This window comes from Hemitrygon akajei, chromosome 11, assembly GCF_048418815.1.
Source record: "Hemitrygon akajei chromosome 11, sHemAka1.3, whole genome shotgun sequence".
Lineage (NCBI taxonomy): Eukaryota > Metazoa > Chordata > Chondrichthyes > Myliobatiformes > Dasyatidae > Hemitrygon > Hemitrygon akajei.
Genome location: NC_133134.1, coordinates 52,898,007 through 52,912,082, shown reverse-complemented (window position 1 = coordinate 52,912,082; position 14,076 = coordinate 52,898,007). Strand labels below are relative to the sequence as shown.

The following is a 14,076-nucleotide window of genomic DNA, read 5'->3' as shown; positions in this document are numbered from 1 at the left end:
CAATCAGGACCACCTACTTAACCCTAGCCTAATAACAGGACAATTTACAATGTCCAATTAGCCTACTAAATGGTACATCTTTGGATTATGGGAGGAAACCAGAACAGCAGGAGTAAACTCACGCGGTCACAAGAATAATGTGCACTTTAATTTGGATGATAGAATTCAACTAAAATTTGCTCAAATCTCGTTGTTTGGTAGCACTCAGATTACCCGCTTAAAATTTGGGTATCATGGAACTTTTCATGTAGAGATGGATAGAAAACAACTCTCTTCAGTAATTGATGAAGAACAAAGGCCATGGAAGCAAGTTAGAATGCAAAAGTTAAGTAGAAATCTACCTTGGGTTTTATGTCCCAATCAAAATTTAACATCTTCCAGGAAAGTTTAGTAAAACTCGTTAAATCTGGCAGACCAGGACCTTGGTACCAGAGTGGCAGATTTCCTGGACTATTGTATATTACCCCAATATGTTTTAAATTCAGTTTGTTTACAAGCTACATAGTACAGTAGTATCAACTTTCCACTAAGGACTAAGTATGAACTTTAAAGGACTAAGGCCCCTGTGGGCTTAAAGGGAAGGTGGGAACCAGGTCCTCTGTGACTTTACAAGGAACATGGTAACTAGGGTCCACTGTTTTAGAAAGAACATAGAATCAACATCCAATTTTGAAAACAATTGGATAGTGGATAATAGGAGTTGTACTTGCGTTTCAGAATACCTTCCTCATCAACATAGCATGCCACACAACTTACTAACTTGTATATGTTTGGAATGTGGGAGGATCCCACCAAGTCACGGGGAGAACATACAAACTCCTCACTGACAGTGTCAGGAATCGAACCCTGATCTTACAGCTATTACCGTGTTGCCCCTCATACCAATAATGCCCTCATTCATATTACATTTTTTAAAAAAAATTTTAACATTCAGCAGATGCGTCAGAGTTGGAAAGATTATATTTTCAGATCTCCTATCTTCATGTTTCATTTGCATTCAGTGATTTCATTACATGGCGTGTTATTGGAGTTAAGACTTTGAGATAATTCATTCCGGTCAAGATAGCTCCAGCAAAAATTGATTCCTCGGGCGACATCTTCCAGATAGTCATTTCAGTTTTCTACGTCTTCTACTTATTCTTTTTATCTTACCTTTGTCTTTGAAACTGTTGGAGCCTGGGATGTACAGTCTCTAGTTCAATTGAGTGAGGTCTGCTGTCCCTGAGAAAACTCCAGGAGAGAAATGCAAGCACAAGTACCACGCGGAAAAACTCAGAGATAAGACAAGGAGCCATGATGGACTACCTTTCTAATCTATTAAAGCATCAAGGAAGATTGAAACATCAAGGCAAATGGGGAGGAGAGCGAGTGATCACCGGAGGGTCCACTGGATTTGAAGTCGCTGCCCTCGGAGGGACCGCTGTGTCAATGCCACCGCCCTCGGAGGGACCGCTGTGTCAGTGCCACCACCCCCGGAGGGACCGCTGAGTCAATGCCACCACCCTCGGAGGGACCGCCGTGTCAGTGTCACCGCCCTCGGAGGGACCGCTGTGTCAATGCCACCACCCCCGGAGGGACCGCTGGGTCAGTGTCACCGCCCTCGGAGGGACCGCCGTGTCAATGCCACCACCCCCGGAGGGACCGCTGGGTCAGTGTCACCGCCCTCGGAGGGACCGCTGTGTCAATGTCACCGCCCTCGGAGGGACCGCTGTGTCAATGCCACCGCCCCCGGAGGGACCGCTGGGTCAATGCCACCGCCCTCGGAGGGACCGCTGTGTCAATGCCACCGACCTCGGAGGGACCGTCGGGTCAATGCCACCACCCTCGGAGGGACCGCTGGGTCAGTGCCACCGACCTCGGAGGGACCGTCGGGTCAGTGCCACCACCCTCGGAGGGACCGCTGGGTCAGTGCCACCGCCCTCGGAGGGACCGCTGGGTCAGTGCCACCGCCCTCGGAGGGACCGCTGGGTCAGTGTCACCGCCCTCGGAGGGACCGCTGGGTCAGTGCCACCGCCCTCGGAGGGACCGCTGGGTCAGTGTCACCGCCCTCGGAGGGACCGCTGGGTCAGTGCCACCGCCCTCGGAGGGACCGCTGAGTCAGTGTCACCGCCCTCGGAGGGACCGCTGGGTCAGTGCCACCGCCCCCGGAGGGACCGCTGGGTCAATGCCACCGCCCTCGGAGGGACCGCTGGGTCAGTGCCACCGCCCCCGGAGGGACCGCCGGGTCAGTGCCACCGCCCTCGGAGGGACCGCTGTGTCAGTGTCACCGCCCTCGGAGGGACCGCTGTGTCAGTGCCACCGCCCCCGGAGGGACCGCCGGGTCAGTGCCACCGCCCCCGGAGGGACCGCTGTGTCAGTGTCACCACCCTCGGAGGGACCGCTGGGTCAATGCCACCGCCCCCGGAGGGACCGCCGGGTCAGTGCCACCGCCCTCGGAGGGACCGCTGTGTCAGTGTCACCGCCCTCGGAGGGACCGCCGTGTCAATGCCACCACCCTCGGAGGGACCGCCGTGTCAGTGTCACCGCCCTCGGAGGGACCGTCGGGTCAATGCCACCGCCCTCGGAGGGACCGCTGGGTCAATGCCACCGACCTCGGAGGGACCGCCGTGTCAATGCCACCACCCTCGGAGGGACCGCCGGGTCAGTGCCACCGCCCTCGGAGGGACCGCTGGGTCAGTGCCACCGCCCCCGGAGGGACCGCCGGGTCAGTGCCACCGCCCTCGGAGGGACCGCTGTGTCAGTGTCACCGCCCTCGGAGGGACCGCCGTGTCAATGCCACCACCCTCGGAGGGACCGCCGTGTCAGTGCCACCGCCCTCGGAGGGACCGTCGGGTCAATGCCACCGCCCTCGGAGGGACCGCCGGGTCAGTGCCACCGCCCTCGGAGGGACCGCTGGGTCAGTGTCACCGCCCTCGGAGGGACCGCTGGGTCAGTGCCACCGCCCTCGGAGGGACCGCTGTGTCAGTGCTCTTGAAAGTGTTATTGAAATTCTGAGATATATGGATCAGGCTAGTTAATATTGTCCTCTTTCAGTTCCACGTTTCATGATCTTGCCCATTTTATCGTAACAACTGGCAGGCTGGGGTTTGGGATTTGGCGTTCTGAATGTTATTTCCCCATGTGGGTGATCTGATAATTTTGTGTCAAGGAGGGTTTGGGGGGTTTACCGTTTGTGAGTTTTTGTTTTTTTCTGTTTTCATGGACAGGAGGGTGTTACAACTAGAGGACGAGGGTGGATTAATGTCCTTTCAACTACTTCCATGGTTTTGGTATTTTATGGCTATCTGGAGAAGATACATCTCAGAGTTGTATTCTTCATACATACTTTACTTTGATAATACAATGAACCTTTCAACTTTTAATACTTTATGCCACGAAGTTGACCAGTGCCAGTCCCATTCATTACACCCTAACTCTCTTCAATCCCCTACAGCTTCTCCATCTTTTATTACAGAAATACACCATTTTAAACTTTAATATTGTGGCACAATGAACAGATTCATTCACTTTATGTGGTGTAGTTGACCTACAGATTGTTCCCAGTGGCATGTTGCCATTCGTTCAAGTACTGATACACACAATATCAGCACAGTGCCTTGTGTACTGTGCTTGTTTTTTCCCCTGTATAAACTATTTCTTTGCAGCTGTTTTCTGTAATTACAGAATGCTTGTGTGCTTCCTTCTTTATCCATAATCTGAATATTTATTTTGAAACCCTGTAGTTATCCATTGAGACAAAACAAAGATGAACATTTTAATGTTCTTCCTTTGAGATGTAAGTTTTTTTTTGTCAGAGGGATCCTAATAATGTAAATGATTCAACAGCTGGTATAGCAAGCCATTGAGCATTAGTACAGTTTACTGGTATGTCACCAATGCTTTACAATGCCACCAATTCAGATTCATTTCCAGACACTAAGGAGTTTGTACATTTCCCCCGTGGGTTTCCTCTGGGTGCTCCGGTTTCCTCCCACATTCCAAAGGAGTGGGTTGGTATTAATAAGTTGTGGGCGTGCTTTGTTCACAGCAGATACATGGCAACACTTGCGGGCTGCCCTCAGCACATCCTGACTGTCTTGGTCGTTGACTGTATGTTCCTGTGTACATGTGACAAATAAATCTGATCTTTATTTTTCATTTAATTCTACTGCATACAGATTTTGCTCACGCTACCTGCATTGCAGTCAGCCAAATGTTTTCAATCCCTATCAACTTTAATATATCTGTAGCATCTTTTGGGTTTCCCAGAAGTACCATCAATTAGTTTTCAAGTGTAAAAGTTGTTGTATTTGTCAATTTCTTTGAGTAAAGTCTTGCAAAACAAGTGAGGTTAAAGAAAGGATAATTAATGTCCTGTATTTCATAGGTATTGATCAGGAGATCGAAGGAAACTCTTGCAATTTTTCAGGTAGTGGAATTTCTTGTTAGCATCCGAGAGTAAACTAGGCTGCTGTTCATAAACACGAGGTTTTTCAGATGCTGGAAATCCGGAGAGACATGTACAAGATGCTGGAACTTACCAGGCCAGGCAGCATCTATGAAGAGGAAAGAACAGTTGGCATTTCAGGCTGAGACCCTTCATCAAGATACTATGCTATTTAATGTCTCATCACTGATTGCATGCAACCATGATTCAATGCTGAAATATACTCTGATGTATGGAATCTTGCTTGTGTAGGGTTCAGCGGCATAGATTTCATTATTTGCTGAGTAGATCTTTGGATGGCAAAACTATTGTAGTAAAGGTTTAATTGCAATAAACAAATTATCTGATAACACAATACTGTGCAGACTCTATATAATTGGAACATGACCAAGTTTATAGTTATGGACAATAGAGTCTACATTAGTGAATGCTTCGATTTCAGTGCATGCCAGAAGATAGATGGGAAGAAAGTTAAATACAAGTCCTCCACTATTCATAGCAGGGTTTTGCTCCTGTGAACTTGTTTGCAAGCCACATAGTCCACAAATCAGATATGCAGACAGAAACCAAATTTCCATTTGGCAAAAGATACCTGCAATAGCTGGCAAAGTCAATCCCACCGGTCTCCCAAACTAAATAAATTAGTATACTGAAAAACGTGTGTGAGTGCACTTGCAGAGTATAGTATTTATGTAACCAGATGCCTGTGTTTGAATTTCAGGATGATACTGGTGCCTATCTAATAGACCGAGATCCCACCTATTTTGGCCCAATCCTGAACTACCTGCGGCATGGGAAGCTGGTTATTAATAAAGATTTAGCAGAAGAAGGCAAGTCCTTTTCATTTTATTTTGCGTAGAGATAATGTACTGTACCAGGTCTCTCCAGCCTAGTGAACTCGCACTGCCCAGTTATACCGTGTGACCGACTAACCCGTACGTCTTGGAATGTGGGAGGGAACCCACACAGTCATGGGGAGAACATACAGACAGCAGTGAAATTAAACTCAGGTTGGTGGCGCAGTATTAGGTTTACGTGACCTGTTTTCCCCTAAATCCTGTTGGTACAACTCCAGCTCTTGTTTAACTGTATTATGCACCTGTATTAAAAATGCAGCAGGAGCAGATTTTTGACTGACCAAACTCAGCTTTGAGTTTGACTAAATTCTTTCTTGTTCTGCCTGTGATGTTATTCCTAAGGCAGACTTTAGATGTGTCATCATTTGTGCATTAGTATAAAAAACAGTATTTTAAAACTGTCTTCACCCCAAGAGTTGAGAATTAAGTTATGATTATAAGGAACTTCTCAAATTCTCCAAGGGTTTATAATTTAGAATCACCATTATCGTTTTGTTCCTTTCAGGTGTACTAGAGGAAGCAGAGTTTTACAACATCACATCACTGATAAAGTTAGTGAAAGACAGGATAAGAGAAAGAGACACCAAAACATCACCGGTGAGTGAAAAGAAACCTCATTCAAAAATGCAAAATTATTCTTGAGGAATGGTGGGGAGAGTTTGGGAACACGAAATTCAAGTGGTCGCAGAAAGACGAGCATTTTTATAGTAATCTCCATGCCCATTTTAGGGTATCCCGAGATATTCTATGGTTGCTATTTTGGGGAATCAAATCTCACATTTGACACATAAGTGTAACACAGGCATTCTGGCCATTTGGGTGTTTAACAGCCACATATCTGAAAATAAAAATCCTGCCATTATTCTTGCTATGTGCAAAATAGTTACTGTAGCTTCATTATTACCACTGATTAGATTTTCAGCCTTCTGATTCACTGGTAAGGCAGATACTAAAACTGAAGAAATGCCCACTGTATTCCCAGTAATGGTAAATATATTCTCTAGCGGCACTGCTTCTTCAGGATGGTCAAATTTAGCCTTTTGTTATTGGTCTTCTAAAGTTACATTTTCATTAGGAACATTGGAACAGAAACTATCATTCCCTGTCCCAGTTTAGGTTTTTATATTTGATCTGCATCTTGCCTCCTTATGGCCCTATAGACCAAAACACCCCTCACCTCCCCCGCCCCCCCCCCCCCCCCACCCGAAACCTTGATTTTGTATCCGTACATTGATGAGTACATCGCAAGTCCTGGTTTGTTATGGAACCACTGACGCCAGACAGACAATCTCTGAAGAATATTGATAATGGCTGGGGTCACCCCTATTGTAAAGATACTGCCCAGAAGAAGGTAATGGCGAATGACTTCTGTAGAAAAATTTGCCAAGAACAATCATGGTCATGTTAAGACCATGATCACCCACGTCAAACAAACGAACATAAATTTGCCCTAAAGAATTGTAAACACCTCCATATTACAGGCTGTTGGGGGAAGAGATTCTGAATGTCTCTCCTATTTGTGTGGAAAAGTAAGTGCTTCTAGATTTTGCTCACAAATGGCCTAGTATTGCTTTTATGATTATGCCCCTGGATCTATATTTTCTCCTGATGAAATAACTTATTCATATCGGTGCTGTAGAACTCCTGAATCATTTCTGCTCTTTGTTAAACTACTGTGTAACAAAGGTGAAAGAACTGATTCAAAAGCTGAGAATGATCTTCACCTTTTAAACTCGAGTGAAAGATGGCACCAAGCTGTGGTCTCCATAAGGTAGTATCTCTTAGTTTTTTTTAGATTTGTAGGAATGAGTTTTGGGACAGAGGGGAGTTAGAGTTTAGGGACAGTGATGTGGGGGGAATTAGAGGATGGGCCAGAGTCTTAAGCCTCCAGATGGTCTCCTGAAGGCTGATTGGGGGTCTGGATCAAAGCCTGAAGGCAAACAGAGGTCTGGATTGTTCATGTTTTGTTGCTTCTTGTATTCTGTGTTGTTCTGCCAAGCATTATGAGCGTGTTCTTTTGGCACTGAAATGTGCAGTGACACTTGCAGGCTGCCCCCAGTGCATCTTTGGGTAAGCCATTTGTTAATGCAAATGATGCATTTCACTGTATGTTTTGATGTGCATGTGATAAATCAATATGAATCTGCGAGTCCAGCTAATGCAACCTAGCCTAGAGGGTTAAATCTTTTTAACCCTCGAGTCTGATCAATGTATTCTGCAAGGCCAGATTATTGTTCTGGAGATGCAGTGGTCATGTTGGTTTCTGACTTAAGGTGTGAACAGCAGGGGAATTATTTCCCCAGATTTTATGTTTCATTTTATACTTGTATACTAGCTCCTAATTTGTTTTAAGGGCACACTTATTTCCATACTTTTCAACAGCTCCATGTTTCACAGAATGAGTAGACACTCCAATTGTTGATATGTAGGGTAAATAACTTTAATTCTGTATCATTATTATTTTTCTTCATAATCAAAGGGTTGTGGAGTTGACAGTCTGAGGCAGCACTTCTATGCCACCCCCCCCCCCCCCCCCCGTTCCCCTTTTAGACGATGGTGGTGAGCTGCCTTTCTGAATTGCTGGAGTCCCTGAATGGTGGGTGTATAAAGCTGTTAGGAAGAGGGTACCAGGATTTTGACCCAGTAATAGTGAAGGAACAGCAAACTGCAGCAATTTCATACCCTTATCATGGCGAGCTAGCTGATCTAAACTGGGATTCTGTAGCTCTTGTCATCATAGTTAAGAAGATAAAAATCAGCCTCAGTTTCTGCATTTGTTTCCTACATAACACTGGAGAAATGCAGTGTGTCATATCAGAGCATAGATAGGGTAACTTCCTGTACCACCACAGGGAAGACACAGCATTACACCCAAGAAAATATCTGCAGATGCTGGAAATCCAAGCAACACACACAAAATGCTGCAGGAACTCAGCAGGCCAGGCAGCAGCAATGGAAAAGAGTACAGTCGACGTTTCGGGCTGAGACCCTTCATCAGGGCTGGAGAAGAAAGGTAAGGACTCAGAGTAAGGTGTGAGGGGAGGGACACAACATTTTTTTTTAATGCCTTCCCTTCCTATATTTCAAGTTCAGATTCATACTTATTTATCAAATGTACAGCAAAACATGCAGTGAAATGTGTCGTTTGAGTTAGGGGGCGGCACACAAGGATCACCACACATTCCAGCACCAACGTAGCATGCCCACCATGCTTGGTAGAACAACACAGAATACAGTAAGTGACACAAATCAACAAGGGCACACTAGTCCCCATTGATCCTTCCCATCCACACATGCACATACACAGTCCTCTAAATCCAAGACAGGCTGTCTTCAGCCTCCAGCAGACTTGGACTAGCAAACATTGGGTCTTCGAGAGAACTCTGAGATTCACAGTCGGGCTTCGGCATCGGGCCTTGTCTGCGAATCATCCATGAACTAAATCATGTGAAATATCAGTTTAGTTGTACTGCATGCAGTCTGCTATACTGCACTGGGTGCTCTTTAGCGTCTCTTCTACACTGGAGAATCCAAAGACTGCAGAACATCAATCTTCTAGTTCCAGTGAAGTCCAGTGTAAGCTAGAGGAGTAGAATATCAACTTTGGACTTGGCATATTTGAGCCCATTATATCCAGTTGTCCCGGATTAACGTTTAGTATAATAATAGGTTTTATTTAATATGATTCTTCTCTTCATGAAGGGTGGGTTGCACGTTTCACTTCTTGCTGTACAATCCGAAGCAATACAAAGAAAGCTCTGATGATCAGTCCCACTAAGCTATCTTCACTAGTTTCAGTAATTAACTTGGAGGAAAAACTGGACCTGGAAAAAAACCATGCTGTACACCCCTGCCCAGCGGCAGACCACCATTTTGAGAGCAATGGGCATAAGTATGGTGGCATCAGGTTGTAAACTGTATACTTCGGAATAGATGTTTGTGCAATGACATTACTGCATGGGGAACACAGCAGGTTCCCACTGACAAACCAGCAGAGCAGTACTGACCAACAATTGCGAGTCAAATAAACCAGATCTGCTGTGATTCTAACCTGAAAACATGTCTGCCACTTGCCCACTTCTCACTTAGCATTAGTAACAAAATAATGGAAAAGTGACCAGACCTTGAAGACGTTTTCACATAATGAAGGATTCTTTAGGCATAAAAGTCCTAAAATAAACATGGAAAGGATGTAATTCTGTAACATTAACTGTTTTTCTCACAATTGCAGTCCAACCTGCTGAGTATTTCCAACGCAACACAAGTGAATCTGCAGATGCTGGAAATAAATAAAAACACAAAATGCTGGCAGAACTCAGCAGGCCAGACAGCATCTATGGGAGGAGGTAGTGACAACGTTTCGGGCTGAAACCCTTCAGGAGTTTCGGCCCAAAACGTTGTCACTACCTCCTCCCATAGATGTTGTCTGGCCTGCTGAGTTCTGCCAGCATTTTGTGTTCTGAGTATTTCCAACCTTGTTTTATTCCAGATTTTCACCATTGCCAGTGAATATTTCTCAATATGATGTGTTGCTTTTCTTTCTCCTGTGTCCTCTATTTTTAGTCACCACCTTGTAATACCTCCTCCAGATTGATGAGCTACAATTAACAGACACTCATTATTCCCTCACCAACCTCTCTTGGTCTCCACCCTGTTACAAGATTCTCTTTGTTGTCTCCTTTCTTTGTTTCTCTTTCTCTGCAACTTCTACATCTTCAATCTGAATCATTAACCAAATTTCTGTATCCAAAGATGCTACCTGATGGCTGAGTATTTCCATCGTTTTCAGATGGTGTTGATGGTAAATAGTTTGGCAACACTTGGGGCAGCCCCGGCACATCATTACCTTGTGTTGATTGTTAATGCAAATGATGCATTTCAGTGCATGTTTTGATGTACATGTGATAAATAAATGAATCTGAATCTAAATGGTACAGTGCAAAATTTAATATTAACTATTAAATACCAGCAATTTCCCCAGGAAAGATGTCAGGCTTAGAGAATTTAAAGATTTTAAAAAGCATATTTCCACCATAAACTCCAAATTTCTTTCATTTCTAAATATCTAGTCCATTTTTCAGGGCTTTTTATGTGAAGAATTGACAGAGGTATCAGAAGATGATCAGTGTCGATAGATTGAATTTGAAACCCAGGAAGGTAGAATGGTAAGGAGCAGAAAGCAAAGTCGCAACAAGTTGTGTAGATATTGAATACCACTTTGTATATCTGTATTCAGGATTATAAACTTGGATATAGGAGCTTTTGTTTTGTAATCTAGTGTGCAAAGAAGTGTTGAATGTTTTTAGCATTTAAGAGAAGTGTGACCATTTAAAGTACAAAGGCCACAACGGCATTTTAAATTCATTTTGAAAACACAGTGACTGTGTTCAAAATAGATTTTACTGTCAGAATTCTGAAAGAGACTAATGCAGTCGATATAAGTGCTGATTACAGTGCAAAAGGAGAAGTGGCTGATCAGGAACTGCCAAGTCAGCCTAGAGCACAAGAAAAACTGAAGCTTGCTTTCTGCAGAGGCTGCTGAACTCCATACTTGAATAAAGGTATTGTGCTGCTTATTTGGTCAGACTAAGTCCTGAATTCAGTTTATGTCAAAGTTTCTCAGTAGACCTCTCTTGCAGATACTGAAATATAACTAAATAGTCTTCTGTTCTTGCTTTAGATAGTAAAAATCCATGTCTCTTTGAGACAGAGTCTGACCAAAATTAGAATACCATAAAAGGTAATTTTTTAAAGTCATATATTATAATGACCATACTGCAAGGCAGTAGAAGATGGAAGAGCATCTGTAATCAAAAATATTCTTTCAGGACTGCCAAGTTCAAGTTTAATTGCTATTCAACTATACATGAATACCCATGAATACAGCCAAACTAAACGACATTACTCAGGGGGCCAATTTGCAAAACACTTTACCAACAGTCATACACAGCACAAGGTACACAGAGCATATATAAAACAGCAATGAAATATAGTCACACAAAAAATATATATAGTCCAAGTCCCTGAGTCCATGAATGTTGTAGCAGTGTGTAATCAAACACAATACATCACCTTCTGCCAAGTGAACGCAGCCAGCAGCATCACCTCCAGTACTCCCATGGAGTGCACCGACACTCTCACTGATGGGTGGCTGCAAACAGGTGACACTGCAGCTTAAGGCCCAGTCCACACTACAGCTGAGGCCACACAGCTCCCCTGCCGTTCACCAGTTAAACAGCTCCTTCAGTTTCTACACCAATGAGCAACTTGCTGATAGGGTAGACCTGCAGTACTTTAAGTTCCTAAAGTCCAGCAGGGTCTTGTGATTATAAAACATATTTTAAGAAAAGACATTAACACCTCGGTTGGCCTCATAGAAGGTGCTGCACCTGTCATCTTACCGGTCACCACACACCAAATAGATACTAAAATCAGAATTGGGTTTAATGTCACTGGCACATGGCATGAAATTTGTTCACTTTGCGGCAGCAGTGCAATGCAATACATGAGAACATATTAAAACAAGCTATAAATTACAGTAAGTGTGTGTATATATGTGTGGTGTGTGTGTGTGTATATATATATATATTTATATACACACACACACACCACACATATATACACACACACCAGACATATATATGTGTGTATATCAAATAGTTAAATTAAAAAGTAATGCAAAAACAGAGATTTTTAAAAAAACATTGAGGTAGTGTTCATGGTTTCAGTGTCTATTCCAAAATTGGCTGAGGGGAAATTGCTATTCCTGAATTGCTGAATGTTTTCCTTCAGGCTTCTGTACATCCTCCCTGATGGTAACAATGAGAAGAGGGCATGTCCTGGGTGATGGACGCTGTCTTTTTGAGGAACCACTCCTTGAAGATGCCTTGGATGCTATGGAGGCTAGTGCTCATGATGGAGCTGACAAATTTTACAACTCTCCGCAACCTAGTCAACAATGCATTGAGACACAAATTTGTAGATATAATGCTGGCCAGTGGTATAGTGTCAACCGCATCAGACTTCGAGGCAAGTGGTCCCGGGTGTGAATCCAGCCAGCTCCTTGCACTTTCCATCTGGGCTGTATTAAGTGTCAAGCTAGCAACTTGGCTTCGTACAAAAGACAGATAAAGGCTAAAGAAATGGCAAGGTTGCCGCCCACTGTGCCACAGGGCGCAGAGAGGAGCAAATATTGCAAAAATAATTTGTACTTGTGTTCATCTTTATCCAGCTACATTTTTCATATTCTTGTCCCTCTTGAAGATTTGATTAACCTTATTTCTGTTATTGGAATTTGCCATTGTTCACTGCATTCCCTAACATTTTGTTTAATGCGCCTTTGATCTAAGGAGTAATTCAATTCTCTCTGTCTGTAATCCTCAGATCCCAATGAAACATGTCTACAGAGTGCTACAGTGCCAAGAAGAAGAACTCACCCAGATGGTGTCGACAATGTCTGACGGATGGAAGTTTGAACAGGTAGGAATATTAAGATATTCACTGCAACTGAATATCAATCAAAAATGGTGCTGTAGTTGAGAGCAATCAAGAGCATCTATTCCATTATGGTCCTCCACGCAACACTGTTAGAAATGGGCAGCTGTGTCTTTAGCAATAGTTGTCTGCACCAAACACGGATTAAATCATACCATTTTCTTGAACTAATTTTTGATTCATTGTATACTTGGGCAAACAGCTGACATTTCTGACTTGGAATTGAATAAATATCTTTGGTCTCTGACTAAGTCTACCCATAGATTGTGTAAATTTTGCAAATCCAAATATTCTTTCCTGGCAGCTGCTGTTTCCTGCTCCCCAGAATCCCTTGCACAATTCAGGCTTTGAGTCTGAGTTTATATTAGCAAATGCAACTAAAGTAACTTAATCTGATGATTTTCCATTTGCTTTGTGAGAAAATAATTTCAGATAAATTCAATTAAAAATTGAGTTCAATATTTCTGAGCCAGCTAAGTACACTCTAATGGCTAGTTGGGAAGCTATAATTTCTTGGGTTGAATTTCTGACTTTTGTTTCAAATAAAGATTTTAAATCTTGGGGAATTGTTCATGTTACTCCTATCATACCGTATATCCCAGATGATAGTAATGTTTTATCTGTATTTTCCTTTCTGCCAACTTGATTCTGCTCTTCAGGGACCCTTTCTGAGGAAATGCTTCTCGATGTCTCTGCTAGAACCCCCATCCTGCATGCCTTTCCAGATGTTTAGTCCCTCCACCTCATTTCATTCTATTCACAGCTGCTGGATGACACTCCTTCCACAATCCCGCAACGTGTCTCTCCTTGATGGCCGTGTTATGAAGAGCGATGTCTGTCATCTACATGTGGCATGACTCAAACCCCCTCCTGTCCTATTGCCAAAATGATCTGACTGATGTGATAATTTAGTATAAGCCAGGAATTGATCCTGTAATATGAGTCATTTTTCATTGAGTGGAGGGCCTTCCAGTCTTTCCTCCTCCTCCTCATCCCACATGCTCCCACTTCTTCCAACACCACGAACTCATCTTTAGCTCCTTTTTCCTGAATTCTCATGCTCTAGTTGAATAGCTGTGCGTATCGACACCCATTAGTGCTTTGTTACCGTGGACCAGATGGTTCTTGATTCTCAGCAAATGACGACAGGTTACAGGATGTTCTGTCGCACTCAGCATTCTGTAACCTAAATAAAGAGGACTTGTTTATAACTCAATATTTCTGGTGTATAGTTTAAGTAATTGCCACTCTTGTAGCTTTTGAACAATTGCATCACTGAGACTGTAACTAAAATGTTAA

General features: G+C 43.6%; 1 protein-coding gene across 1 annotated transcript in view; it reads left to right on the top strand.

The window, feature by feature from the left end:
* LOC140735620 (BTB/POZ domain-containing protein KCTD5-like) overlaps window positions 1-14,076 on the top strand; it is a 64,251-nt gene that overhangs the window by 31,347 nt on the left and 18,828 nt on the right. Inside the window, exons 2-4 of the mRNA XM_073060872.1 lie at window positions 5,148-5,256; window positions 5,789-5,880; window positions 12,667-12,762. Coding sequence (XP_072916973.1) covers window positions 5,148-5,256; window positions 5,789-5,880; window positions 12,667-12,762 — 297 coding nt within the window. The remainder of the gene's footprint in view (window positions 1-5,147; window positions 5,257-5,788; window positions 5,881-12,666; window positions 12,763-14,076) is intronic.